At 35.9% G+C, this 26,807-nt stretch overlaps 1 protein-coding gene across 1 annotated transcript in view; it reads left to right on the forward strand.

Annotated features, from left to right (window-relative positions):
* The window catches only part of LOC129277835 (A disintegrin and metalloproteinase with thrombospondin motifs 18-like), a 45,369-nt gene that overhangs the window by 11,152 nt on the left and 7,410 nt on the right, over nucleotides 1–26,807 (forward strand). Inside the window, exons 7-15 of the mRNA XM_064095687.1 lie at nucleotides 8,318–8,626; nucleotides 9,843–9,951; nucleotides 12,698–12,828; nucleotides 13,529–13,652; nucleotides 21,556–21,800; nucleotides 22,987–23,122; nucleotides 23,956–24,082; nucleotides 24,582–24,786; nucleotides 26,184–26,372. Of these exons, the coding sequence (XP_063951757.1) occupies nucleotides 8,318–8,626; nucleotides 9,843–9,951; nucleotides 12,698–12,828; nucleotides 13,529–13,652; nucleotides 21,556–21,800; nucleotides 22,987–23,122; nucleotides 23,956–24,082; nucleotides 24,582–24,786; nucleotides 26,184–26,372 (1,575 nt within the window). The remainder of the gene's footprint in view (nucleotides 1–8,317; nucleotides 8,627–9,842; nucleotides 9,952–12,697; nucleotides 12,829–13,528; nucleotides 13,653–21,555; nucleotides 21,801–22,986; nucleotides 23,123–23,955; nucleotides 24,083–24,581; nucleotides 24,787–26,183; nucleotides 26,373–26,807) is intronic.

Genomic DNA, 26,807 nt, shown 5'->3' on the forward strand with positions numbered 1-26,807 from the left:
AAGATTTTTAAAACTGAAATGTACATATCATCATCATCATAATTTGAGCTTTGTCCCAAATCTACAAGTAATGGACTTGGCCTACATTGTCTTAAACCTTAGGAAAACAATGCAAACTGCTCCCTCCAATCAAACTTGAGTCATCTAAATTAGCTGTAACAGACCGACGATATAAGCTTTCAAAGCCGGTGGTTATAGCAGACTGTAATTTGTCAGATTCGATTTGAGAACTGGTGAAAGGGATGTTCTGGCCTGGTGTAATGATTCGTCATTCCCTACTCATTAATTTCATTTCCATCAAGAACGTGTTAGGTTTATTAGGTATGTTGCTTAGGTGTGGTAATGATCGAGGGGCGTAGACATGGTGGTTTGAATCGAAAGCAAATGTTGGTTTTGTTCTAATTCATATTTGTCAGGTCTGACATGATTGGAATTGACATTAGCTTTCTCTGCTGTTCCATATAACTCCCATTCTATCAATCCAACAACTGTTTCCCTCTCATTTCTAATAATGTCTTTCATTTTTTAGAATTTAGAAAAGTAATTACTTGTACAGTAATATCCATCTTACAAGAAAAAATTTTCATGAAATGTTAATCTCATGCATAAAGTTGATAGAAATAGATGGTTAAGATCGGGTAAAAAATTTCACCATTTCACTGAAACGGTCCCTACGACTGTAATCAGGCCGATGTACAACAGTTGACATACATTACCATAATCATTACCGCAAGTAAATCCCATGATTATCTTTCTTAGATCTAAATACATTGAAAGATTTGATGGAGAATCAGAAATGTCCCTTTTACATGGAATATTTGAAGAAAAAAAAAATCTTTAGCCAGATAGTTTTCATAGTGATCAGTGCGCTTTTTGGACGTGCCAGACAAAAGTCTCATTTGTCAAATTAGATTTGGCTTGTGATCAAGGGGATGCCCCGTACCTCTGTGCTGATTTGTCATCCCCTGCCCACTGATTGGGAATCTAATTGAATCAGTGGCCAGTAGGAATGAAAGGTTAGGGAGCTGCGAAAGGCATCACCATCATCAGAGTTATCCCTAGATGCGTGTGTGTGTGTGGTGAGCCACTTGGATGTTGAGGCGCGACGAGCTGGCTTGTGCTTGCTGATTTGGTGGAGTGACGAGACTGAGGCTGCTTTGTCCTTCACACAAGAAATTTGCCAGTCATTGCAGGCCCCGAGAAATCAACTTGTATGTCATCCAGTCTGAACTTCTCATGAAGTTTGCAGAGTTGAAAGAGTTGTTAGGTGATCTAGTTCCCTTGTGAGCTGCTGCAAGTGCAATATATTCATCAAGGACTTTTCTATTGCTTAAAAAATCAGACTTCTTGGGAAAAGAAATTAATCCATTCCAGGAACATAATCTTTTTCTTGATGCTTTCCTCTTGAATAGATACGCCCCTTTCTGATTTGTGTACCCTTCTTAAAACCTAACTGGCTAACTAATCATTTGCTCATTTCTCTGGAATATGCATGTACTCCAATAAAGTTGGCTTCCCCTTTGCTCCTGTTGGTCTGAGGGAGCTAATAAAAACAGACAACTCCTTTTCTTAAATCTAAGGACCAATACTAATATTGTCATGAATATTTTCAACTGGAACACATCAAAAACAGCTAACGAGAAGTGACAAAACCCTAATCACTTGACCACTCTCACAGTATGTCTTTTAAGATGATTCAAGTTCACTATTAGACCATGTCCTTGTCTGGCACTTTGTTTTTCAGCCTTGTCTTCTTAAAAGGGGACACTCAATTCATCCAAGATGTAGATTAGCCTTTGTCTCTGACCTGGACTTAATGTTGTGCTCGTCTCTATACAGGAGGTGACCAATATTAAGAGGGGCCAGCAATGGTTTGTCAATTATCCTGTTGGGATGTGCAACACTTCTTCCTGCAACATTTGCTCAGAATTGATTTTTTTTCTTTACAATGAATAAATGCTTCACTCTATGGACCCAAGACAAGTACCAATACTGGCCATGGACATAAGCTATAAGCTTCAAACAACTCACATCACAATTCGACAGTTAGATCTACATTCATGATCATCAGCCATCCATTTTGACTTGTCTGAACAGCCTTAAGGGTTTTGTGGTCCTTGATGTTAATTGTATTTGACAGGGTTTATTAAAAAATATATTGGTGCCTTTTCTACTTTGCTCTTTTATAGTATGTGTTTTATTGTTATCAAGCTGTCTTAGACTTTTTAATACAGCTTTGGATATATATCCAGCCCTTCATTCCATGGTTGTTTAACTATTTCCCCCCTATTTTTGAAGATCTACTTCTGTTATAAAAAGAAGGTGTGACATTAATAAGGACCTTAAGTCAGAATCTTCTTACTCAGAAGATTGCTGGAAACTTATTATTTTGTCAAAGATTTACTGCAGATTTGCAGATTATTGTACCTTGGTTTGTCATTGTGGAACCGGGAAGGATGTTTGAAAGCCGCAACAAAATTGACACCACGTTCCTCTTCTTCACACATCTAATACCCTGTGTCCAGACAGAGTTCAAGAAGTGTGCATCATGGCATGGAGATCTTTATGTGAGTCATGTAATTTAATAAAGAGGGTCCATGTCCCCAAAACCAGATTACACCTAAAGACAAACTGATGTGGTGGATCTATTTGTCAAAATTGATATAAAACACTTTGGGGACTAAGGTGGAAAACAACTTTGCAGTGTCATCCTGTTATTGGTGATTTAGAAATGAATTTGTTGTAAATGATTCGTCTTTTTGTCAACTTTGATAGTTTTTGCTTGTTTTTGCTTGTTTTTCTATGACCATGAAAGAATGATTATGAACAGATGTGGCTTGTTGATTACTGAGTTCATAATTAACACAAGTTCAAACTCATTTGTGTTGATTGATGAATGATTGTAAAATTCCTCCCCAGTGACACAAGATTACTTTGACTTATGTGAAGAAATAAGGAATTTATGGTATATATTGCAATCCATTCATTGAAATTTCTGATAAATGTTTTGGTTTTGGAAGTAAGTAGGGCATTTCAATTCTCTTGGCTCTTAGAAACAGAAATCATATTAATGCTAATATATTATTTAAGCTAGGGAAGCACTTGAAAACAATGTAAGTATGGTACATGAATGGTTTAACTTATATCACTTAGAGCAATCTTTATGAAAGTTTTTTAAAGACATTTTAAGTTAAACTAGTTAAGCAAGGATGTTAAAGTAAAAATGATTGTGCTTTCTTGATCTTACTAATTGAACAGTTTCATTTGGTAAGACACAATACATCATTTCCAAGTTTGAATCGGCTGGTCATACTGAAATCCCAAAGGCCCCGAGCTAGAAGACAGCGGAGAGACCCTTTCTTTCCTCTGTTGCACCCAAAGACACACAGAGCGAGAAATGTGATTTCTAGAAATTTACTTGGCGAAGATTTCCTTCAATATATCTCAAAGTGGCCAAGGAAATACATGTGTACTATACCCATGTTCCTATGGGAAAAGAGGTAGTTGAACTCAAAGAGTTCATTTGCGTTCGGATTAAAGACAGTTGCTTTGTAATCAAGTTTGGCAACAAGTTTATTGAATACATTTCTTAATTTATTTTTGCACCTTATTATCTTTGCTTACATATGTCTCTACAAAAAACATCCACTTCCTATCTCTGAACTTTTGATGACTTGTAAAGAAACCCTCTTCTGTACACATTCAGAATCTCTACTCTATGTGACATTTATATCTCTCTACTCACCTCATGCATGTGGTATTCATATATCCTGCATGTTTGGAGATGATTTTAGTTAAATTAAAGACCTACTATGAAATGATAGGGAACAATTTCTCAAGTCCACTTAAATATGCAAGATTTGGAGAAACTTCAGAAACAAAACTGAATCCTTTTGTATAATGTTATATGACAATAGTGTGAATTAAATAGATTTGACTTACAGATGCAATAACTTTGAAGGGGCCCCTTATTTTACAACATAAATGACACCCCATATCAGTGTTGTTTTTAAATTTAAAAGGTAACTCTACATAAAACAGAAATGAATAAATAACTATATACAGTAGATTGCAATGAAAGAATTTGTTGCACTAAATTTCAGCATTCATGAAAGCAACACATTTTTTTTTACACATTTACTTTGAAATTAAAAACTCCTTGGACAAATTAAGGACATGCCATTGTAATCAAAGCCAGGTTCATTTCCTTGTTCTCGTATTACTTTTTTTAGTCTTAAGTGTATTGTCCCAGTCAAAATATAAGCTATATCCTTAAAAAAAAGGGATGAATCAACCATTGACCAGGAAATTGATGAAAACTGTTTGTGTGGTTCGTGCCGTTGCCCGCCCTCGATGGTGAGCTCCTCCCTTCCTTCGTACCCTCATTGATTCCTAATATCAGGGGGGCCTGCAAGATGGGGCTACACCCTACAGTGTCAGCCCCCATTAACAATTTAAGCCCTCTTTTTCGTCTTTATTGTAATCTCAATAATCATAAAAATTTTCATATTAACAATTTAAGCCCTCTTTTCCATCTATATTGTAATCTCAATAATCATAAAAATTATCATATTAGTGGTGATGGTGATGATGATGACTATATGATAATAATGATATGTTGGCTATATAACGAGGGTAATGATTAAAATCTGGACATTTCTCAAGCTTCTCTCATCCTATAGTATTATTCATTTATCATGTTTTGGAATTAGCTTTTCAATGATTAAAAAGTACAAAAGGCACAAGAAGAAAGGAGTGTACCCCTTCAGTTTCAAATTAACCTTATTCAGTTCCATAGATAAGTGCAAGAATATTGATTTGCTGAATTTGATATAACTTGATTGTAGCTACTTGATCACAAAGTACAAATATAAAGTAAAGTTTTCTGACTTGTTGTAAGGATGTATCAGACTTATGAAACACAAAACACAATAGCTTTAAAAGGTGTCATTGAAAATGTTTAAAAGTGTGAAAGGAAAATAACACATTTGAATGAGTCTCAGTTGGCTGAGAAATTGACATCCATTGAAAATAAATCTGTATAAATCTCTTAAATTATCCTCCAGCCACCTTTCTTTTGAAGATTCTGTAAATGTTTGTCATTGGTTTATTTGTACATTTGTCTCGATGAAATTTTGAATTTGTCATAATTCGAAAGCTGTTAAATTGATAAATCTTGACACTTCATGTCAACGACAACAAAATGTGCAATGTTTGCTTTCTGCTCCAAAGCAATCCATCGTAGCCAAATCCATTTTAAAAAGATTTTATGCCAACCCACGCGTGTCGAAGTAGCAACACAGTCGAAGGTGAAAATTGTTCATACCCATTACAGAATAAGTCCGTCTAGATCTCTCTCAAATCTGCCTCAAAGCTACTAAGCTTCTCTGAATGTTACCCATGTTTTTTGCTGTGGTGAAAGATTCTTTCCACAAATTATGAGAAATTATTCTATCAAAATCTTGCGATTATGGGAAGTTTTGGTGGGTCGGGTGGCTCAATCCTTCTCGTATTGTGTCAGGAAATTATCCATTTGGAAGGTTACAAAATGATGGGTTAGAGAGATCACAGGATCAGAAGTCAAGAACAGTTTCATCATAGCCGGAGGCCCCAGGAGCTAAAAGTTAATGCTCGTAAAAATACACAGTAGCACTGTATTCTGTTACAATGTTCCATTGACAGATTGGTGCAAGCCAATCACAGAGTCATAATTACCGAGGAAATTATTAATTTGAGGTTGAAGTAAAAAGGTGAAACAGTTTGAATCATGTGAGAATATTGTTTCCACTCGCCCGTCTTGCAAGCCGTGGTTTATAATAAGGCTATGACCTGTGTATTTGGATGGCTAGAGAGAAGAAAGAGATGGAGTGAGAGAGAATGCAAAATGCAAAGTCATATTCTCAAACATTAGACATATTTAAATCAATGACTGAACAAATTTATTTTTTAAGCCATTCAGGGGGTCTTGATGACAGTTCTCTATTCAATAAATGGTAATGGAATATTATCAAATTTGTAGGAAGTTGTCAATTGGATTGAGTATATTTGAGTGAAAGAGGATCCAAGTTTATCACATTATTTTTGTTTGTGTCTGGAGCACCCACTCTCACACCTTTTCCAATGTCTATGATCATTTTAGGATCATCTGTGTAGGGGATTGTCTGTGGGATGTGAAGTTCAAAATTCATGGTCATGCACCACATGGCTTCAAAAGAAATTGATGAATTTATCAATTTCTTGCTTCTTGCAACTGTCATTTGAGCTATCTAATCTAATATTTATAGTGTCTGGGACCATAAATCATAAATCACTATTCGATGGATAAAAAGGGTTTAATTGGAAGATTAATTTCTTTTGTTGGTTGCCTGGTAGATTGCAAGTGAGTGACATGAAATGAGCGATTTGATGGTGACTGAACACTTCAAAATACCCTGTGATTAATGTGATGTAGCTTAGATCATTCATCACATTATTGCTATCATACGGGAAAGGTGACGAACATTTTCTTGATCTTTGTAACTCTTTGTCGATTACTGAATGTTTTGTGTAATAAGAAAACTAAACTAACTGCAAAACATAGCTCTATCATTTGAGAACAATAAGACTCCTTCAGGCAATGAATCTTCCTTGACAAAAGTGTTGTAGACTTTGAATATGAAGGCTTTGATCCTTTGCTGTTTTTAAATGATATTATTCAAGACTGATCAATTTAATAGATGATGTTGTGAATTTGTGATGTTCTCATCAGGCGTGTAGCCAGGGGGGGCGGTCGCCCTCCCAAAAAAAACGCCCCCAAAAAGAAAAAAAAAAGGAGAAAAGAAAAAGCGAAAGGAGAAAAGGGAAGAAAGGTATATAGCTTTGTTGTCTTTTTCCCTTCTTTTATTTTGCTTAAAAGAATAAAACAACCTAAACGAGACGTTCTTCTCTCTTCATACAAAATTTTGCTTACGCGCTCTGTGGGGGAAAAATATCAAAATTGCCATTCCCTTTTGTTTCCCACACCTTTTTTCTACTCCGTTTTTCCCCTTCCCGGCTGTGGGAATCGTATATTCTTGCCAGAAATTATAAAGTATACATGGGTGTAAGAGTATGAAAAGTATTTTTTTCAAATATTGCATTGACACAAAAGTTTGGCTCTTCTGTTCGGGTCGGGTAAACATTACCGTCACTCCCCGAGTCCCCAAATGCTATTTCTTCTGCTTTTCAGCAAGTAATTTTTGGCAAAGTATCTTGTTAAAATGGGAGGCATTAAATTCTTGCCATGCTATATGCAAAAGTATGTACGATATTATACTTTATTCTATATCGCTGCACATCCATGTCCTGTTTTGCGCCATTGATTTGAAATATCTCTGAAGTTTCTTAATCAAAAGGAAGCGCTTAATATGAGCGAAATTACACAATTTTTTCCCCAAAATAAATCACAGAGGTTTCCGCGCTTTGCGAGCATGGGAAAGGAAAAGTCCCTCTTCTAGCTTGCATCATCCCTTTCACATTTTGAGCTCGTTTTTCTTCTTAATCGAGTTATATATAATCTAAGAAATATCAAATTTAGAACAGGTTAAAGTTTCAGAGAATTTTTTTTAATATTCGCGGGAAGGAATATAGCTCCTATTTCCTTCCTGTATATACCCGTCTTCTACTCTTTTGCGACTTGAGTTAAAGAAATTTAATATGGATACACTTTTTACAATACAATCTGATGTGACCAAGGTAGGCATAATCATTTCTGTTCTCTATTTTTATAAAACTTTTTAAGCTTCCATGCTTCGCGCAGTAAGAGGAATTATTTCAAATTCTTTAGTCTTTTCCCATTATTGGGGCGCTCATAATTTCTTTCAAAAACAATTTTGTTTTAATCATAGCAGGTCAATTTTTGAGTTGATAAGGGTACTAGAGACGCAAGAGACGCCTTCTTTTGATTTGAATTTGATGAGATATCGAAAAACTTCCTCCCTGCACCCTTCCCTAGGGAGCGCGCTCTGTAAGTGTTGGCACGCTTTGCGTGCACCACTGCCCCCTCCAAAATTAAATCCTGGCTACGCGGTTGGTTCTCATATCAACTGGTATTTTGCCCATATTATCACATCACTATTTATAAAAGATTAAGGCTTTGTTTCATAAAAGTTTTTATTAAAAAAAATTGAAAAAGTCTATGACTTCTAGCTCCACTCCCAAATGGAGTTCCTCTATGATTTCAGTAACTTTTAGATTATCAGTGATGAAAGGGGTGCAAAATCACAGTACCTTTGTAGTGTCTTGATCTGTCTTAAGTGGTTTGTTAAGCACTGTCCTTTCCTTTCTCTCTGTCCACCAGAGTCTCTGCCAATCTATGTGGTGCCACCGAGGGGAACGACGATGTGAAACCAAGTTCCTGCCGGCGGCCGACGGAACCCCTTGCGGCGCCACCATGTGGTGCATCCAGGGCAAGTGCCTAGACCGGGGCCAGCTGGGACCCACCATGGTCCACGGGAACTGGTCAGAGTATGGCGATTACGACGTCTGTTCCAGGACGTGCGGGGGTGGGGTGCAGTACAAGGAGAGGCGATGTGATAACCCCCACCCTCAGAATGGTGGCAAGTACTGTGAAGGACCAAGCAGGATATACAGAATGTGCAACATTCAGGTAAAAACTGTTCTTAAAAAAAAATTACATCTAGTGAGTTCTAAAATATATGCATATTACTTAGTTTGCTATTTTACCAAATGAATTCTTGAAGTCCATAGGCATTGACATGGATAATATAGGGCCTACTTTATTTACATGGATTGAGGAAAGTAGCTTTTTTTAGGATATCAATTGATTAATATTTAATATTTGAATGTATCTTAAAATATAAAGCTTTGTTCCTTCCCCAATAATGGATATGTTAGCATGGTTTTAAAGTTCATGTTTAGAAAAAAAATTCACCCAAAAAAATATTCAGATGGTTTCGAAGTATTTTTCTGTGGGAATACAATACCTGGTAAACACATGGTGTAAAGGTGCTAAAAAAATCAGACTTGGAGGAAGAAATGTCAGTGCAGTGAACTCAAGTCATTCTTCATCCCCTATGGAACACCAGGGATTTACACTAATCCATCAACAGTGATGAAATTAATACTCATGCAGTTATGACAAATGTTTTCTATATTCTCCAAAGATTTGTGTAATATCCTCAATGTTGATCTATTTTGTGTTAAACTAGCAGCGTGCTGATATAGTTCCATGAACTCTGTGCCAGAGGAACCTGTTGAATTTTGCTATGGCGTTCATACCTTCTTGCAACTGAATTATGAATTTAAGGTGATCAATCATTAATTCCCTTTCCAATGCCAACACCTGTGGTTAACAGCAGAATGCATCAATCTGCACCGATTTCATCAATTTTGGATTGTTAATCCTCTTTGTAACAACATGGTACCTGAGTGAAGTTTTCCTTCGAACCTTTTCCAGACATCACCTCAAAGCTTGTATCGGTTTCCTCAGGTGTGCTTTAGGGATTAGCTTTCCATCAATCAACACCAGCCACACAATACCTCAACATATCTGACAAATGTTGGTCATATTCTCAAAAGATTTATCCACTCTTTAAAAATGTTACCTTAGGCCGGCCTATTCGGTTACACCATGAAGTCTTAGGCCTGCATTATACACACCGGCTGGTACGGTGGCTGCGTGAAGCGAATGCTGCAGACAAATTCCCCAAACCGGGATGAATTACATGTTTTGCGGGGAACGTGATGAAATATGTTTTGTGAGCGATACCCCCTCAATTCCCCATTGTGACGGAATGACTCCTCATGTTCTTGCCGACTTCCTGCTTATGTTTCTCTCTACCCTTTTATTTCCATGACAACAGGAGTGTCCGGACCATTCGGTGGATTTCCGAGCCCAGCAGTGCTCCTCCTACAACAGCCGTCCTTTTCGAGGGTTCTACTATGACTGGAAGCCTTATCTACATGTTAATAGTAAGAGATGATCCCTATTTATTTCTTTTTTTTCCCCAAAAATATAATTTCAATATTTATTTAACCAGAAACTTTTAGAAAGTAATTTGCTTGGGCCATATGAATAGTTTAGTATAGAAAAATTTATTTCATACTATCAATGAATATTAGTTTGGTGCAAAAGAGAATTTTGTTTTTGGTTGCCCACATGGTGATGTTATAAAATAAATTGGATTGTTTGTGTACGAAGCAAAAACTGGGTAAAAACAGGACAAAAGCAATGACCATATGAAAACCAAGAGCCATCTTGTTCTTCTGTTTTCATTACTGTCTATCTCTAACTTTTATGTTTTTTGGCTCTCTGTCTCTTTTGGTTGTCATATTCTCTCTTCATTTGTTTTCTCTCTTTTTACCCGGAGGAAGATGTACAAAATCAATACCATGCTTTTTTTATTATTTCAAATGTATTTAATATCTTCTACCATCCCCCCTCCCTCCCTCCTTCCTGCGCCCACTTCAGCAACCCCTCTGATCTGTCAAAACACATTGAATCACATATTGGTGATGCCTGCCTTTGGGAGAGAACCAATCAAAGAATGTTTTTCTTTTCATTCTGGGTTTGTTGTTGAAATGGCTGGTCCCGCTGTGATTGGTTTAATTTTATGAATTTATATTCAGTGGATGACTCATAAGATTGATACAATGTGACCATTCTATATGCAGTTCTCAAAAAAATATTTTTAGTTTGTGTGATTTTCAGCAAATTGAAGGGTTGAGAGTTAAGCGGTCGGTTGCCTACTCTTTATTCTCAGAAAAAAATATATATTTCGTGTAATTTCGGAATCATTTTCCCATGGACAATGTAATTCAACGTTTATATCAATACATCATTATCTAAATTGTGTAATGTATTTTCAGTATTTAGTAGTCCTTATGAGTTGAATAAGATGTTTTAGTATTTATGCATATAATCCAGTTCAATTGTTGCTTATCTGATTAAATTTTCAAGGTAGGTATTTTGTTATTTCAAAACAATCTTGTGCCTCTCATGATCCTATACCCGTAACCAATGATATTGAAACCCTATTTCTTCCTCTATTACCCCTTTCATAAACCCAATAAAACATATCCTCCAATTAGCCGCCTAAGAGTAATGCGGATAATTCAATAAAAATTGCGTTCACAAACTCCGAAAATTATCTGCATTATTTTTACGAGCGCCCGTCCTGAAAAAGGCAGATAATCGTCATGACAACTGGACACGCCCCCTCCGATGCGGTTGTGTTGGAAAAGGGTGACCTTGTGACCGCACCATGGCAATTATCCGCATTATTTGGAAATACGTTCATAAACTCAAAATCTTGTCCCGAAGCCGCTATTATGCGGATAATAGCAGCATCAGAATAATGCGGATAACTCTTGTCCTCCTCTGATTTTATGACCAAATTATGCTGCTATTAGCCGCATAATTGGGTTTTATTGGGTTTATGAAAGGGGTATATGTGACTGATTTCGTGAAATTGGTTTTGATTCAAATAATCCATTATTAATCTCATTGTGCTAAACTTTTCGATTACTTGGATGCAAAACCGTACTTGAAGTTGAGATTTGGGATACTAGTATTTGAATTTCCAACCACCCTAATCGTTCCCCTGGAAAGGATACAATCTGCTCCCAAGCGTGTCTATGTTTTGACAATGTCGGTGGCCTTTTGGAAGAGAGTACCCCTCTGACTCACCAAGTCCCATTGAGTCTAGGGCCAGACGGTCCTAGCTTCCATCCATCTGTATCCAATGTTTTCCCTCTCCCTGTCAGCTTGTTGCAGCAGACTAAACATCTCTCGCCTCCTTAATTCTCTTCCACTGTCCAAACCTTGCCAAGTTTCGGATGTTGGGACTCGTTGAAAAAAGTTGAATCCACATCTGTAATGTTGATTGACCAATAGAACATGGATTGACTTACATGTTTGCTCAGTGTCATTGTGTTCTTGACCCATTAGATGTCATGGTTGATGTGTGTACATATTTACCTTAGTGATGTATTCAAAGGTTTATGCGTTGGAAAGATTCGAGGTCAAGGTCCCATGTGATGTTACATTATGAAAACAAAATTTTGAAGAAAAGAAAAACTTATATATATTACTGTAAATAGTTGTAATTATGATATAATAAAGAGATATGAAATAGGACAAGCACTGATGTGTGATTGACAATTACAGGGTGTACTAATTACAATTTGTGAATGCTTAGCAATCGTCATGACAAGAATAAGGACCTATGGACAAGTTGTATTCACTAGGCATAAAGTTTTGTCGATATTTTGTTCCAATATATCACAATAGAAATAAATTATCTAAAGATACCGTATGTTTCTCACATCATCTGTGAGAGTAGGATAGACTTCTTTCTATTCTTTTTTTATAAGGAGCGAACACAATCTGAGCTGTCAATTTGAATTATTTGCTATGTTTTCATCCCGTGTTAACTTCTACTGCTTCTTTATCTCAGTCACTTTCTTTGGTCAGCACATTGGGGGTAAATCTGTGATGTCATACTATTCAAGTGGTGGAATGAGACAGAAGATCACCCCCCCCCCTTGAACAATAGGTGTTCGCTGCTTGGATGTATGCCAGTGGGACAGCATCGTGATAATTTATATCTCTTTTCTTCTTTCTCTTTCTTTCTCTTCTCTATCCTCTCACCCTTTTCTCTCACTTAAGATTCTTGTCTCTCTTTAATTCATATTTTATTCATTTCATCCTTTGTAGAAAATGAAGCCTGCAAGCTGTACTGCATCGCTGATGGGTTTGACTTTTACTTCGCCCTCTCTGGGAGTGTGGTCGATGGGACAAAATGTGATGCCGATTCCAACAACGTCTGTGTTAATGGACGATGTGAGGTAAGTGATATAAAATGAGATCATTATGTCATTTGTTTATAGGGGCGAAAGGGTTCTACTTGTTTCCAAAGCCTAAAAACCTTCTGCCTCTCAAAAGGTGATGTGTTCAAAGGAAATGTGATTCTGCTGCTTATCAAGGACAAGGCTTCTTTTTCTCCCTCTACGTTTGAAGAGTTCTGTTTTATTTTTCTCTTTCATCTATGTTACAAATTGATTCTTTCCAATTGTTCCCTTTCACTTTATCTTCTTGATTCATGTGTTTGTTTCTGCAGTGTCATTTCTTTTTCCATTTTTTATTCTAGATCATTCCTATCTCTAGGAAAATTTAATTTGCAATCATTTTATTTTCCTTCCTCTTTCTATATTTTGTTCGGCTATTTATGTTTTGTTTTTAAAATATTGTAGTGTACTGTCATTTCAAGTTTCTTCCTCTTTTTTCTATATCTTGTCTATGTTTTCCGCAAATCATTTCTCTCACTCCCTCCACTTGTCCAGTCTTGAAGTATATACATACATTCTGCTTTATATATTCCTAAATGAGTGTAAATGAAATTTCTATTCATTGGTTGGTCTGGTGTAGATATATCAAACTATATGTAATTGAAATTATTTCTGATCGTCTTTTTCTTATTCTTATGTATTTAGAAAATGAAAATGCTTCAATCAGTAGAAAAATTATATGTTTCATTTCACCTTTCAGAAAGTAGGTTGTGATCACATCCTTGGCTCTGATGCCCAACCCGATGCATGTGGTGTTTGCCATGGTGATAACTCAACATGCGACTTTGTCAGAGGCGTTTATTCTGAACAACATGAGAGAAATGGTAAGGTTAATTAACATTCAGTGCTCTCTATCATCACATCACGTATTGAAAACTACCTTTGAAGTATATACACCATTGTGAGCATTGGTTAATGAAGTGAATAGATTGCTTTAATTTAATTTCTTCTCCTCATATGCCCCTGGTCTTTTTTTTCTCTTTCTATTACATTAATTTTTCGTTCCAATTAAATGCATAGGCCCCATATTTTTATCTCTCTTTAGGAGATTCCCTATATAAAAATTCATACTGATCAAAGATCACACCTCCCCCCCCCCCAAAACCCCCCCCCCCAAAAAAAAAAAAAAAAAAAAAAAAAAACCATGCAAGACATTATCCAGATTAGTGGGTTTATTTCCTGTTAGGTTAATGGCATATCAATTTAATTCTTTAATGTCTCCTATTTTAGCCCTCATCTAGCTGTTGAACTTTATAAGATCATTCCTTTGATCAGCCTCCCCCATCTTTTGGCAACATGAGCAGTTGGACCCAAATCTATTAACAACTTTATCATTTTTACGCACCTATCCCCAGTACCCACAAATTGCATGTTGATATTATCAGCACCAAACTGATTGGATTTAATTCATGATTTATGTAATAACACCAATCCCCCTCCTCTGATTGCATTATTGAGATCAAGGCTAGATGGGTGCTTGAGGTTTTTAATTACATCACATGAGGGAGGAGGGTCTCCTCAAGTGATAGCTTTTTCTTTTAATATCTTACACACGTTTAGGAAATGAGGATTGGAATATTTCCAATGATGGAAAAATGATCCTTGTAACATTCATGCATTTAATTCAATCTTTGTCAGTATTAAAGAAGCTTGAACATACTTTGAGAAAATAGGATTAGATGTTATGGGACTTAAAATTGTCCTTCATATAGTAGACTAGACACATTTTGGAAAAAGAGGCCTATATAAACTTTAAGAAGCATTTTGGGGTAAAAGTTGGAAACCGGACTATTTCACACAATTCAATTATGCTGAATCTGATCAGATCGGTTCCCAAGCTAATTTCTCATGTTTTGACCACCTAATTTGCATAAACAAAATGGCTACCAAATTGACAATTTATAATCTTATTTCTACAATATTCTTTTATAATTTTCGCTTTTACCGATATGGATACTGCAAAATCCTGCATACTTAACATGTACCATTTGGGGAAATTTGTTATTTCTGTTTGCGGCTAATTAATTATGCAAATTTATGCATATTTTGCAATATTATGCTTTAATTTGATAATTTCAGCTCAAATGTTTATATTTTTGGTACAAATAGCATTTACATCATTATAAATAATTGTACGGCCCTTAGAATGTAATATCACAGTGAATAATAATGTATTTTATTGTTTTTTTTTTTATTTCTTATGTATTTCTTTGTATTTTGTACCTTTTGTTTTGTACATGTTTTGTTATGGGATCTGTCAAATTATTGATTATCAATGGCAGAAAATAATTAACTTCAATGATTTAATTATGTAATCACTTTTTTATTCGCATATATCCATGGGCATAAACAGATGCACCCACTCCCACATCTGCATACAAAGGTAAACTCCTGCACGGAGGGCCTTCCCATTTAAAAGCACACTGGTGGAGATCCAACGAATTTCATGAACCTATCTGTATTCAAGCGAATGTCACTATTAATTGCTTATATTTTTATTATAAAATGGTATCTTGAATTATGATATCAATCCATTCATATTTACAATTTTAGATGATGAATTATTAAATTTGAATCATAACAGTACTGTAATTCTCAACTCCTAATACTAGTCAATCAGTTGCATTTAATATCCTTTGGAGTAGTTATGTTCCCGACCAACAGAATCTGATCACACATACATGTATATAAATTTAGTGTGTTTTTCTTCAGCAAAATGAAGTGAAAACCGTCTGCTGAAAATGAGATGTCCTGTGTTTTTCTCCATTACGCTCGTCAAATTGTTTGTCCCAATATTGAACAAAAATTCTCAGAACTGAACCCACATATAATCCATCAATTAGACAGTTTCCGTGTTTTAAAAGCCAGACTGTGATGTTCTAAAGTTCCACAACGAATAAGTCACTGCATATCCTTTTAATAACAATTTTTTATCATTGGACTTCATTGACGGATTACATGTGCATCTCCATAATATGTCTTTTCCAATGCAGTACTGCACCTGTCCTATCAAGGATTGCCGCTTCATCCAACTTAGAGGCGTCCAGCTTCCCCCAGCTTGATATACACTTTTACCTTCGGGGTGTGGAATGATCAATGTCAGTTATATCATCGAGCTGGTGTTCCATTGGATGGCTTGATTGATAGGGCAGCCTCATATTATAAAAGTGATCTCTAATTGTTGAAATCAAATCAATTTAGTACAAGTATTCTGCGGAGGCAGTTCGTATCGAAGTCATCGTGTTTGTGTTCTTGAGATATGTCCGATTCTCATGTCACAGTAGAGAAAACCTAAACTTTTGTCTTGATAGAGAATCTGCTGTCTAACCAACCAGATCTTGTTTCAGGTGTTAAAATGCTCGGAGTGCACCTTTTCAATACCGCAGTGAATTGTGTAATGTCTTCTAGGTCATTTATCGAACTTCTAATATTCACACATCTTCATATCTTCATAAGATAGACTATTTCAAATTGATAACGAAGATATCTTTCAGAGGAAGGTGGGTTCCTGGCATGTTTGGCGTTCCTGTAGGTGATTATTAATCCACTTATTTTGATCGGTATTAAACCCAACAGCATCCAATAGCTTATACCCAGCTCTGATAGGCTGCATGCGAGTCTGAGATATCACCATCAAAGTCTAGATCGAGAATTTCTTCGATTGTAGATCCAGGATGTCTCTTTCTATGAGGAAAGCAGTTGCCTAAGTTATGTTTGACTTGTCAACCGGTTTTGATACCAGTGAACATGTCATTCCTCTTGGGAGACTGACAGTCTGTTTTGGAATTGATGATTCTGCACTCCAATGGCAGGTTTCCTCTTACCTTGCCAACAGAGCTGTAAGAAGCTGTATTCATCACTGGCATGCAGTCTCCTGTGACTACCCTTTGATATGGAGTTCCTTGGGAGTCTGTCCTTGTCCCTTGTTCTTCAAACTGTACATCATTCCTCTTGGCTCTGTAAAGTGGCAACATGGTCTTGGTATACACTTATATGCTGATGACATTCAGCTGTATACCTCACTTTTGATCCAAAAGGTAAATATACAGAGGTTCGTGCAGCTGCTGTTGTTGGTGCTCCCATTGAGGATTCGATGTTGGATGAAGGTCAACTTCCTGGAGCTTAACAATAAAAAGCGAAGTATCTTGTTCTGTCATCTCCATATATGCGTAATTATTATGACTACAACTCCAGTCTTAATAGGTGAGGAAGCTATATATCTCCAGTATGCAAGGCTAGATCTCTTGGCGTAGTCTTTGATAGAACAATGAGCATGAAGAAACACACATCACATGTCTGCCAATCTGCACATTACCTGCTCCACAGAATTGCTGAGATCAGACATTGTCTTACATGAGGTGGTGCAGAAAATATCATCCATGACCGGATAACCTCTAGACTGGACTTCTGCAATTGTCTCCATGCTGGTTTACCTTCAACAGGCATCTCTAGCACTTTTTAACCATAGGACACACTGTGAAAATTTGTTCTGCATTGGGCAGTGACTGGGCTGGAAACCTTGTTTTGCCCATGTTTTAACAATGGAGCTAATCTGTGTTTAGCACCATGTTTTTATAATTTCCTCTTCTGTATTCAGTATCGTTCGTCAAAGAATCTTCCAAGGCAAGGATTGGATAAAAGCTGTGGTTTTCAGTTATCACTTTGATGGTTGACTTGGGGAAAATATACCGTTGCCAAATAAATAAATAAATCGGTAATGACCAAAAAAACTAGTAAGTGATCCAGTAATACAGACCCTTTGCATTTATTACAAATTGTTCTTTGGTTAACTGCCATGATTGCAGTTCTGATGGAGCTGAATCAAAGATATGATTTTGCTACAAGGATAAAAACAATGTACTGATACTTATATCCGATTGATAAACTACACTGCGTAAATCATACGTTTAATTGATTATTTGATCTGTTTTAAAACATTTTAATATATCTATTTCAAGAAATTTAAGTTCAGCATGATTACAGGTTTTCCAACTTCTAAACTCTTCTTTTCTTACGGGTTCATTGTATTTGGTAATTGTCATGATTATAGGATCAGCATCAATGTTTTTATATTGGGCATGTCTACTACATATACCTTGCAAGTATATTACTTTCTATATACAGGTGTGGGTGTGGGAGCATGTGTGTGTATTTGTTCCTGAGTACAATTAACAGTTGTGGCAAAAGAAGTTTATCAAATGATTCAAATCATTGAAGCTTAGTATTTGTCAGCCATTGATATTAGTTTTTTAAAGATCTCATATCAAACATATACAAAGCAAATGGCAGAAAATACAAGAACACAAAAGAAATATCAAAGAACAATAAAATAAATATAAAAATTGACTTGAGTATTATATTTAAGGGCCAAACAATTATCATAATGATACAAATGCTGTTTGTACCCACAATAATAAAAATTTTAGGTGCAATTATCAAATTATAGCATAATATTGCAAAATATGCATAAATTTGCATAATTAATTAGCCGCAAACAAAAATAACAAATTTTCCAAAATGGTACATGTTAAGTATGCAGGATTTTGCAGTATCCATATCGGTGAAAGCGAATATTATAAAAGAATATTGTAGAAATAAGATTATGAATTGTCAATTTGGCAGCCATTTTGTTTATGCAAATTAGGTGGTCAAAACATGAAAAATTGGCTTGGGAACCGGTCTTATCAGATTCGGCACATTCAAATTAGGTGAAATAGACCGGTTACCAACTTTTACCCCAAAATGCTCCTTGAACTCAAGTTCTCCCCATATTGGTCTTGTCTATAGCTTTGAATGGATTATTTCCCCCTTATTATCGATACTCTAGATCATTGTTGAATCATTAATAGCAATTGATGTTTATGCATATAACACATATTTAACATTACTGATTTTGAAGCTCGATTGAAAAAAAAATTACATTATTGTGTTTATTTGCTGGAAAGACAACGCTTTATGCAATGCTGACAGTATATGAGCTGGTGTTGATTTCATGGAATTTTCAATCTTTCTACATCCCTGAGGGCAACATAATATTCAATGTGCATGTTGTATTTTGAATTAGTTAAAAAGGGGAAAATATTCTCACACAAAAGTTCCAAAATTACAAATAATGTATTCTTATTTACAGAGTTATGGCTGTTCATATTCTAAACAGACAAGATGATATGATAAAAATGAATTATAGATGAATAGATTAATCATCATGCACCTCTTGACCCTCTATACCACAAATCTAAAATAATCGCTCTCTTAACGGTTGATCCGACCAAAACTTAGATTATGGTAAAACAAACTTCCTGAGGAGGGGTAAGTTCCTACTATGGCCCTTCGCGTTTTCTCTCTTTGCTAGCGTATCATCAGATAGTAGACCAGCTATCTCTCCTTATGAGTCAGTCATTTGGCTATGGAAGGGGGACAAGTAGGGCTCTTAATCTAGATATGGGTAACTCAAAGCCCCCCTGGATGCTCCATAAAGATGGCATCAGTGGGAGAGAGAAAGAGTTAGAGAAGGGGAGAAACAGAGGGAGAAGGGGTATGGCATCATCCATTTCTGTCATCACCTCATCCTCAAAACGTGTCTTTCCTTGGAGAAAGAGGATTTAATGTTTTCATTTTTTAGCAGATCACGAATGAAATAATATCTTTTATTTAATTCTATAGACCCATTCATTTTGGCAGCCATTTCTTATCCCAATGTCTAATTGTCTGGCTTTAAGCATTCCTGATACAAGCACTTACATCTCAACATACTTTGCTCATTGAATATCCCTGAAATGAATTTGAATAGTTTATTTTCCTTTTCTACCATCCAAGTCATATTTTCTAATTCTGGCCAAAATTCCTAAAAGATATTGTCTTATTACCAGTAGGAAACCTGTAAATCAATCATTCAATGAACCATACACATATTTTCTCAAATCAAGAATATAACATAAGGCCACCTTTCATTTCATAGAATACATTCACCAGTATTCCGCATGTTAATTGGTCGATACTTGACTGATAAATATAAAATCATTAAGACTTTAATTTCATCTTTTGAGAAGGTGACTTAGAACTTGACAAATTTTCCACCATGCAAACAGCAATATACCATACATTGCAGTTATGATGTCAGTTGTTAGCACCTGTCCCAGCAAGCAGTCTGTAATTACATAACAGTGACGACACTGCATTGACTCATGGTGCCAATTGGTCTATATCAACTACCAGAAGAATGTACTTTTAATCCTTTGAGTTATATGTTTGTTATGGCCAGATCATAATGAATTGGTCATAAAGTGACTAATAATTGGCTACTGTCATCAGATATCGGAGCCTAAACTTGTACTATATGTCTACAGGTGGGCCTTAATTGATGCAACAACTTTTCTGTAATTGATGGTTCAAGCAAATACTGGGGGCCCCCCGTAACACAAAGCTGAGCAATCATCGTATAATTTTTTTTTTACAAATGATTGCATTAACTACAATGTACAATGAATTGTACAAATAAGGCACACGATTAATTGCTAACCTCTGTGTTACGGGACCCTGGCAAGAGTTTTATAGTGAGGCTAGTTTTACCAGTTGGTATTAGGACCTTGGAGTGGGAATTATGAACTGTGCAGACACAAATGAATCATTGATACATATGCTGAGTATGGTATATGCTTTATTGCTTTATTGATCTTTGAAAAGACTACATATTAGCAATGCATTCAAAGGCTCCTAAGATACAAAGTATTTTTAATCAAAATATTAGATTGATTGTTTTAATTGTTTGTTAATAATTGTTCAATTATCAAATTAAATTAGATAATTCAATTAAATTATGCCAAGGAATATGTAGTGTTCAAGAAAATTTGGATTTGGGGGAGAAATGATAAAAATGGAATTATGGACTTTGCATTTTCTCCTTTGGTTAGATATTTCACATTAAGTACTCATTTCATTATGTACAATGCAACAGTTTAGTAAAGTGAAATTAATTCATCAACAGTTAACTTTAAGAGAGGCACACACTAAATACCCTGGCAAAAAAAATCACTAGTGGATAAATTTAGAGGACTTAAATCCTCAACTGGAGGGGGTTACCCGTGGGTTCAGCCTGAGGAATGACACTACAGATCTTCAGGCAAGATTACACAGTCGTAATAAGGCCATCTCTAATTTGCATTAGGTTGTAAAGCAATGTGTGACACATGTGTGTCTCATATATACCTGCTGGATTAAAGTAGATTGCTCTGCAGGTATTTGACAAAATGCAAATCAAATGTGTCGCCTTTAATCAGGTGGTATATGGAAAGGAAAGCCTGTGAACGAAAAATATGGACATATGTATGACTCAAATACATTTTGGTTTAATAAGAATTTGAGAGACAGTGTTTGCCCCTTTCTTACAGTTGAATTTTGGATTGAAAACTATTTTTTTTTAAATGGTAGAAATTACATTCTATCTGCATGATAATAACCTTTGGACAGTGAACAAGTATTCTATAACATTCATTAACCTGTTCATGACTGAATTCTCTAACTCTCCAATTCTTTGTACAGCTACCAATCAGTTCCTGTAACCAACCTGGTTAAAAAAGATGTTTTATGTTCTTTCTGCCCACAGTTGCACTCCATGTTTTTAGTGCAAACTTCGTTAAATTCGAGTTTATACTCTCCACTGCAGAGTTAAAGATAATTCCTACCATATTTCACATCATGAATGTTTCACCTCTTCTTTTCTCATTCTAGATTACTATGAGGTTGTGAGGATACCCCAAGGTGCCCGTCAGATCAGCGTAGCAGAACTCAGCTCCTCGGACAGTTACCTTGCCCTCAGGAATAGCAAATATATGTACTACCTGACGGGAGGGTGGACGGTCGACTGGCCTGGTAACTTCAAATTTGCCGGGACTCTCTTCGAGTACAGGAGACCCTTCAAGAAGCCAGAGTACCTGGAAGCTAAGGGGCCTACTGATGAGGAGTTGATTGTGGAGGTAAGTGATGATGAGGGTTGGGGGTGTCTCTCAAGGTGCAGTTAGCTCTCCACCATTCTTCACCAACAATAGTGTTTTCATATCTGCATGAGATAGCTTGCTTCCTGTGTAGTTCTGATCAGTTACACATTGATTTGGAAAAGTGTACATAATAATTCAAAATTATTGCCAAATCAATGTACTTTAAAGGAAAATTGATTTAACAAAATTCTTGTCATTTTTTTATACAATATAACCAGTTAAAGGAGAATGAAACCCTTGAAACCATCTGAATCCATATCAAAGAGAAAAATCAAAGAAACATATTGTTGAAAGTTTGAGGAAGATTGAATGAATAATAAGAAAGTTATGAGCATTTGAATATTGAGATCACTAGTGCCATGTAGATCCTCCCATCGGCAATGCGACCAAGATCTGTGATATCACACACGTACAACTCCCTCATTACTTTAGTACTTATTTCACTTATATTCTCACTTTTATAGAGTCTATCACAAGGTGAGGTGTTCTCTTTATGAGATGACAAGTACAGAGGTTTCACAACATTATATCATTGATGAATCGTTTGTCATATGATTAGAATGAGCAAAAAGAGATGTTTTGGGGTATATTTTCAGTGTCCAAATGGGAGAGTTGTACGTGTGTGACATCACAGATCTTGGTCGCATTGCCAACGAGAGGATCTCCATAGCATTAGTGATCTCGACATTCAAATGCTCATAACTCTTTTATTGCTAGTCCTATTTTACTCAAAGTTTTGTTGATCTTATTCTTTGATTTTTCTGCTTTCACAAAAGCTAACTTGCTCCAAGAGTTTCATTCTCCTTTAAAGAATTGAAAATACACAATTTTGAGTCATTCTCATTTGTAATTAGAATTGGAAAAAAGCAAACAAGCCCTTAATTCTTTACTCTGAAATTTCTGCTGTTGATCAAGCCCTTAAAAACCATGATTATGTTATTTGTATTAGTGTAGAGATATATCAACGCTTCATAATTGCCATGTTTTACCTGCTACACCATTTAGTCATACAGACAGCTAACATTATGTGATAATTATAGTGAAGTACTTATAATAATACAACTTATCCAACAGTTTCAGTTTGATGAGTCTATTATACATGTTATATCTATATATCCTCGGATATTCCACTTCTATCACTCTCATTTTGGTGATTTCTATACAGATCCTGTTACAAGGAAAGAATCCCGGTGTGGAATATGCGTATACTGTTCAAGGCTCGCATGTATCATCAGCTCCCACAGTGCACACATACACATGGAACCAAACCTACACCGGCTGTTCAGCATCATGTGCTGGAGGTATGTACCTTTTATACATAAGCTCATATTTGAATGATTTTACAGAGCCATCACCGTTAGAAGAGATTTTTTTTTTCTTTGGTGTTTCAATCAGTGGTGGGGTGGATTGGAACGTTTCTTGTAATATCTTTCCATCTGTGGTGATATCTTTTGTCATAATGTCGTGAATGTATCGATAATGTTATGATGACTCTAATTATAACTGAGATTCTAATAAGACTGACAATTTAACACTTTCTGACTCTTGGGGAACTTCATGAAAAAAATGATAATTTTTCACTGAGTATTATTACAATCTATTGCAAATTCTTCCATCTGATTGGCTCAAAACTAATTAGTCAGTTTAAATCAGTAATAATTTGCTTTATAAATCAATCCTTATGTGTAGATATCAGGAATTAATCAAGTTTGTATGGTGTTTTTAAAATAATGTTATGGAAACTTGTCAAAAGTCTATGCTATGCCTAATTGTAGCAGGACTCCCACTACCGTATATTGGTGCAGTGCGTCGTTTCATTTCAGCTTTCCCGCATTCCTCATTACTCTGCCTATGATGAATTATGATGATAGGTCATGAAAAGCTTCTTCCAAGATTCCTGGAGGAAAGACGTGGCTCTGATTTTACACAAGGTGCCTAGAGGCCTGCCAAAATAATCTTGAGAAAAACAATTTCATTCATGACAAAACCTTGTAGATCCTCGAAAACATTCTTTATCACCCACCGTGACTCGTTTTCTGTTGGAAATTGGTTTATGTTATATTTGTTTGTTATAGAAATGTATTTGCCGAATGATGAATCTATTGATATTCTCTGTTCGTATCTATCGTGATAGGTGTTAGGACTGAGGTATTGAGTTGCCATCGTGATTATCTTCATGCGGTTGATGAATCGTTCTGCGATGCTGCTGCCAGACCTGATCCACAAGTCGTTGCATGCAACAAGGATCCTTGTCCACCAAGGTACAGCATTTAAAAAAATATTGATAGATGATAACTTCATAAAAAATACATCAATATGCATATGTAGGGGATCAACTTTTGTGCAACTGAGAGTATGTTGTATTTATGCAGTGAGATTTGGATGCATGAATGCAGAAATATCTTTAGGGGATCAACTTAATGCAACTAAGAGTATGACATATTTATGCAATCAGGATTGGATGCATGTATTGCCCAAGTCTTTCCTACAAGTAGTAAGTCTCTTACAAGACCTTCACTCACCTCCACAACAAGGAAAAAAATTAGATGCATAACTTAAAAAAAAGTGCTAAAATACAAAGAATGTATCTCCCCCAAAAAGTAATATTAAATGAAAAAAAAGTGTTAAAAAATTACATTAAAGTGAAAAAAAAAGACCACATAGTTTTTGTTTAAAAAGATCCTGATTCACATACCCACCAATGCACACAGATCCACAATTGTCTACCTTGTTTAACACTTTAAAACACTTTGTATATAGGTGGACGGTTAGTGCCTGGAAGTCCTGCAATCGTCAGTGTGGCGGCGGTCGTCAGAAACGCAAGGTCACGTGCGTGAAGGAGCTATCAGGGGGCAGGAACAAGACGGTCAAAAGCACTTACTGCCCTTCACCAAAGCCACAGAAATGGAGGTCCTGTAATTCCCAGGACTGTCCACCCAAATGGGTGCCTGGCAGGTGGTCAGAGGTAGGTCATGTCAAAGTTCAGAGGTCATTCCTAAATTTCATGAAAAAGATACATGTACCAAATAAAATATTTGAAACTGAATATAAATCAAGGAATACAGCAGGTCAAAAGCTGGCTTAACCTTTGAGATGATTTAGAAGCTGATTAGTACAGTTATTTGTATTAAGTCTATTTTTTACATGTGTTTTATGGCATGACATTTCTTTTTCACCACGTATTGACTCAATAACGATTTGTTGGTTTAAATCTAAATTATTGCATGGTCTTTGTTTTTCGTTTTGTTTTGGTTCAATGAAGTATTTGTCACTTGAATACTTTTGGCATTTGGATGGGATTTTTAGGGATAGGAGAAATCTTTATGGTACTTGATAAAACTATACAGGTTGTGTAGTCATTATACTATGCAATTGATTATTTTGGGGATCTATTTTTAATCAACAAATACTTTAAGATCACAGAGGTTTATTATTTCTAATACATAATTCATTTATTATGGTTTCAGATTGCATGGCTTGATTTCTGTTTTATTTTTTTATTTGCATCTTCAAGATTATTTTTTTTGTCATGTCTCTTAATCTAAGGACTCAATTGTTTATGAGAATACCATCAAATCAGCATGCCACTGTAATTCAAATTGCCTGTTACGTTATTATGAGCAGAAATTACTTAACTTTTTAATATTCGAATTTCTCTTTCTTTTTTACCCAATTTCATCCCTGCTTCTATATGATTTCATGATCATCTTTCACATTGCTTCATTTGACCGTTCCTTCCCTTCCCCTCAAATTTCATGTTGCTTTCCTTGAAAAAAATATGCACATTTCATAAATATGAATAATTTGCTTTGCAATTACACAATTCAAAATTGATTATCAACATTTTTCTGAATCTCCATTCCAACTGTACATTTCATTTCATACATTGCATCATTTGTATTAAAAAAAAATCAAATTTGCTTAAACTGAAAACTTGAAAAAAAAACACCCAAATTTAATTTGTTTGCTTGTCTGCATTTGTCCTTGTCTTGATCGTAACCAAAATTTATGTCTCCCACAAAAAAATCTGGTGTACAAAATCACACCATTCCGTGACCTCCTCCTGCATCTTCTAATTTCCAATTCCCTGACGTCCATTTCTCTTCTCTCTGTTTCCCGTCTGTTTTTGCTGTACCGTGTTGCCTGACCATTCCTTAATCACACCCAACACATATTCCCATGCTGTTCTTCCTATATCACCATACAAATGGCATCAACCTCTTGTATCCCATGACCAAACCTACCACCCTTCGTTTAAATCTCCACCCAAACCCCAATTGTAACACCTCTGTTGTATCCCTACAATCCAACCCACCACTCCTGTTTTACCCCCCTCCTACCACCCCTGTTGCACCCCAACAGTGTTCCCGTACCTGCGGTGATGGGTTTCAGACTCGCATGGTGTCCTGTGTCTCCCTCACTGGCAATGGGGAATACCACCGTCAAGCTTCCGATCATTGTCTGGGCACCATCAAGCCCCACACCCGCCAGCCCTGCAACCTCATGGAGTGCCCCCTCAAAGTTCAGTGGTTTATATCCGCCTGGAGCGAGGTGCGATCATTCGTCCAAAATAAAGTCTTTTTTTTTCTAATTTTTATTTATATTATATATGTTTATCTAAGATTTTAAATAAATTTTCTATCTGCACATTTAGGCCTTTTTATTGGCTGCATAAGAATGATTACTAACCAAGCTTCAATAATTGCACAACTAACAAATTTATTGATTACATTTAATTACTTCTAACATTGTAATTCACTATTAAAATCAGTTATGTTCAGAAGTACTGATTGCCCTGAGCACTGAAAGGTGGACCTGTGAGCTATATAAGTAGCCACCATTATTATTATAATTAGTGTCTGTTAACAAACCTGACCTTCCTTTGAGATTTTGGGGACAGATGTATTAATAAAAGATACCAAGTAAGGAATGATTTCTGTAGAATTTTTTTTATATCAATGTTGATGGGTTCATTCAATAATAGTG

Source organism: Lytechinus pictus, chromosome 2 (genome assembly GCF_037042905.1).
Source record: "Lytechinus pictus isolate F3 Inbred chromosome 2, Lp3.0, whole genome shotgun sequence".
NCBI lineage: Eukaryota > Metazoa > Echinodermata > Echinoidea > Temnopleuroida > Toxopneustidae > Lytechinus > Lytechinus pictus.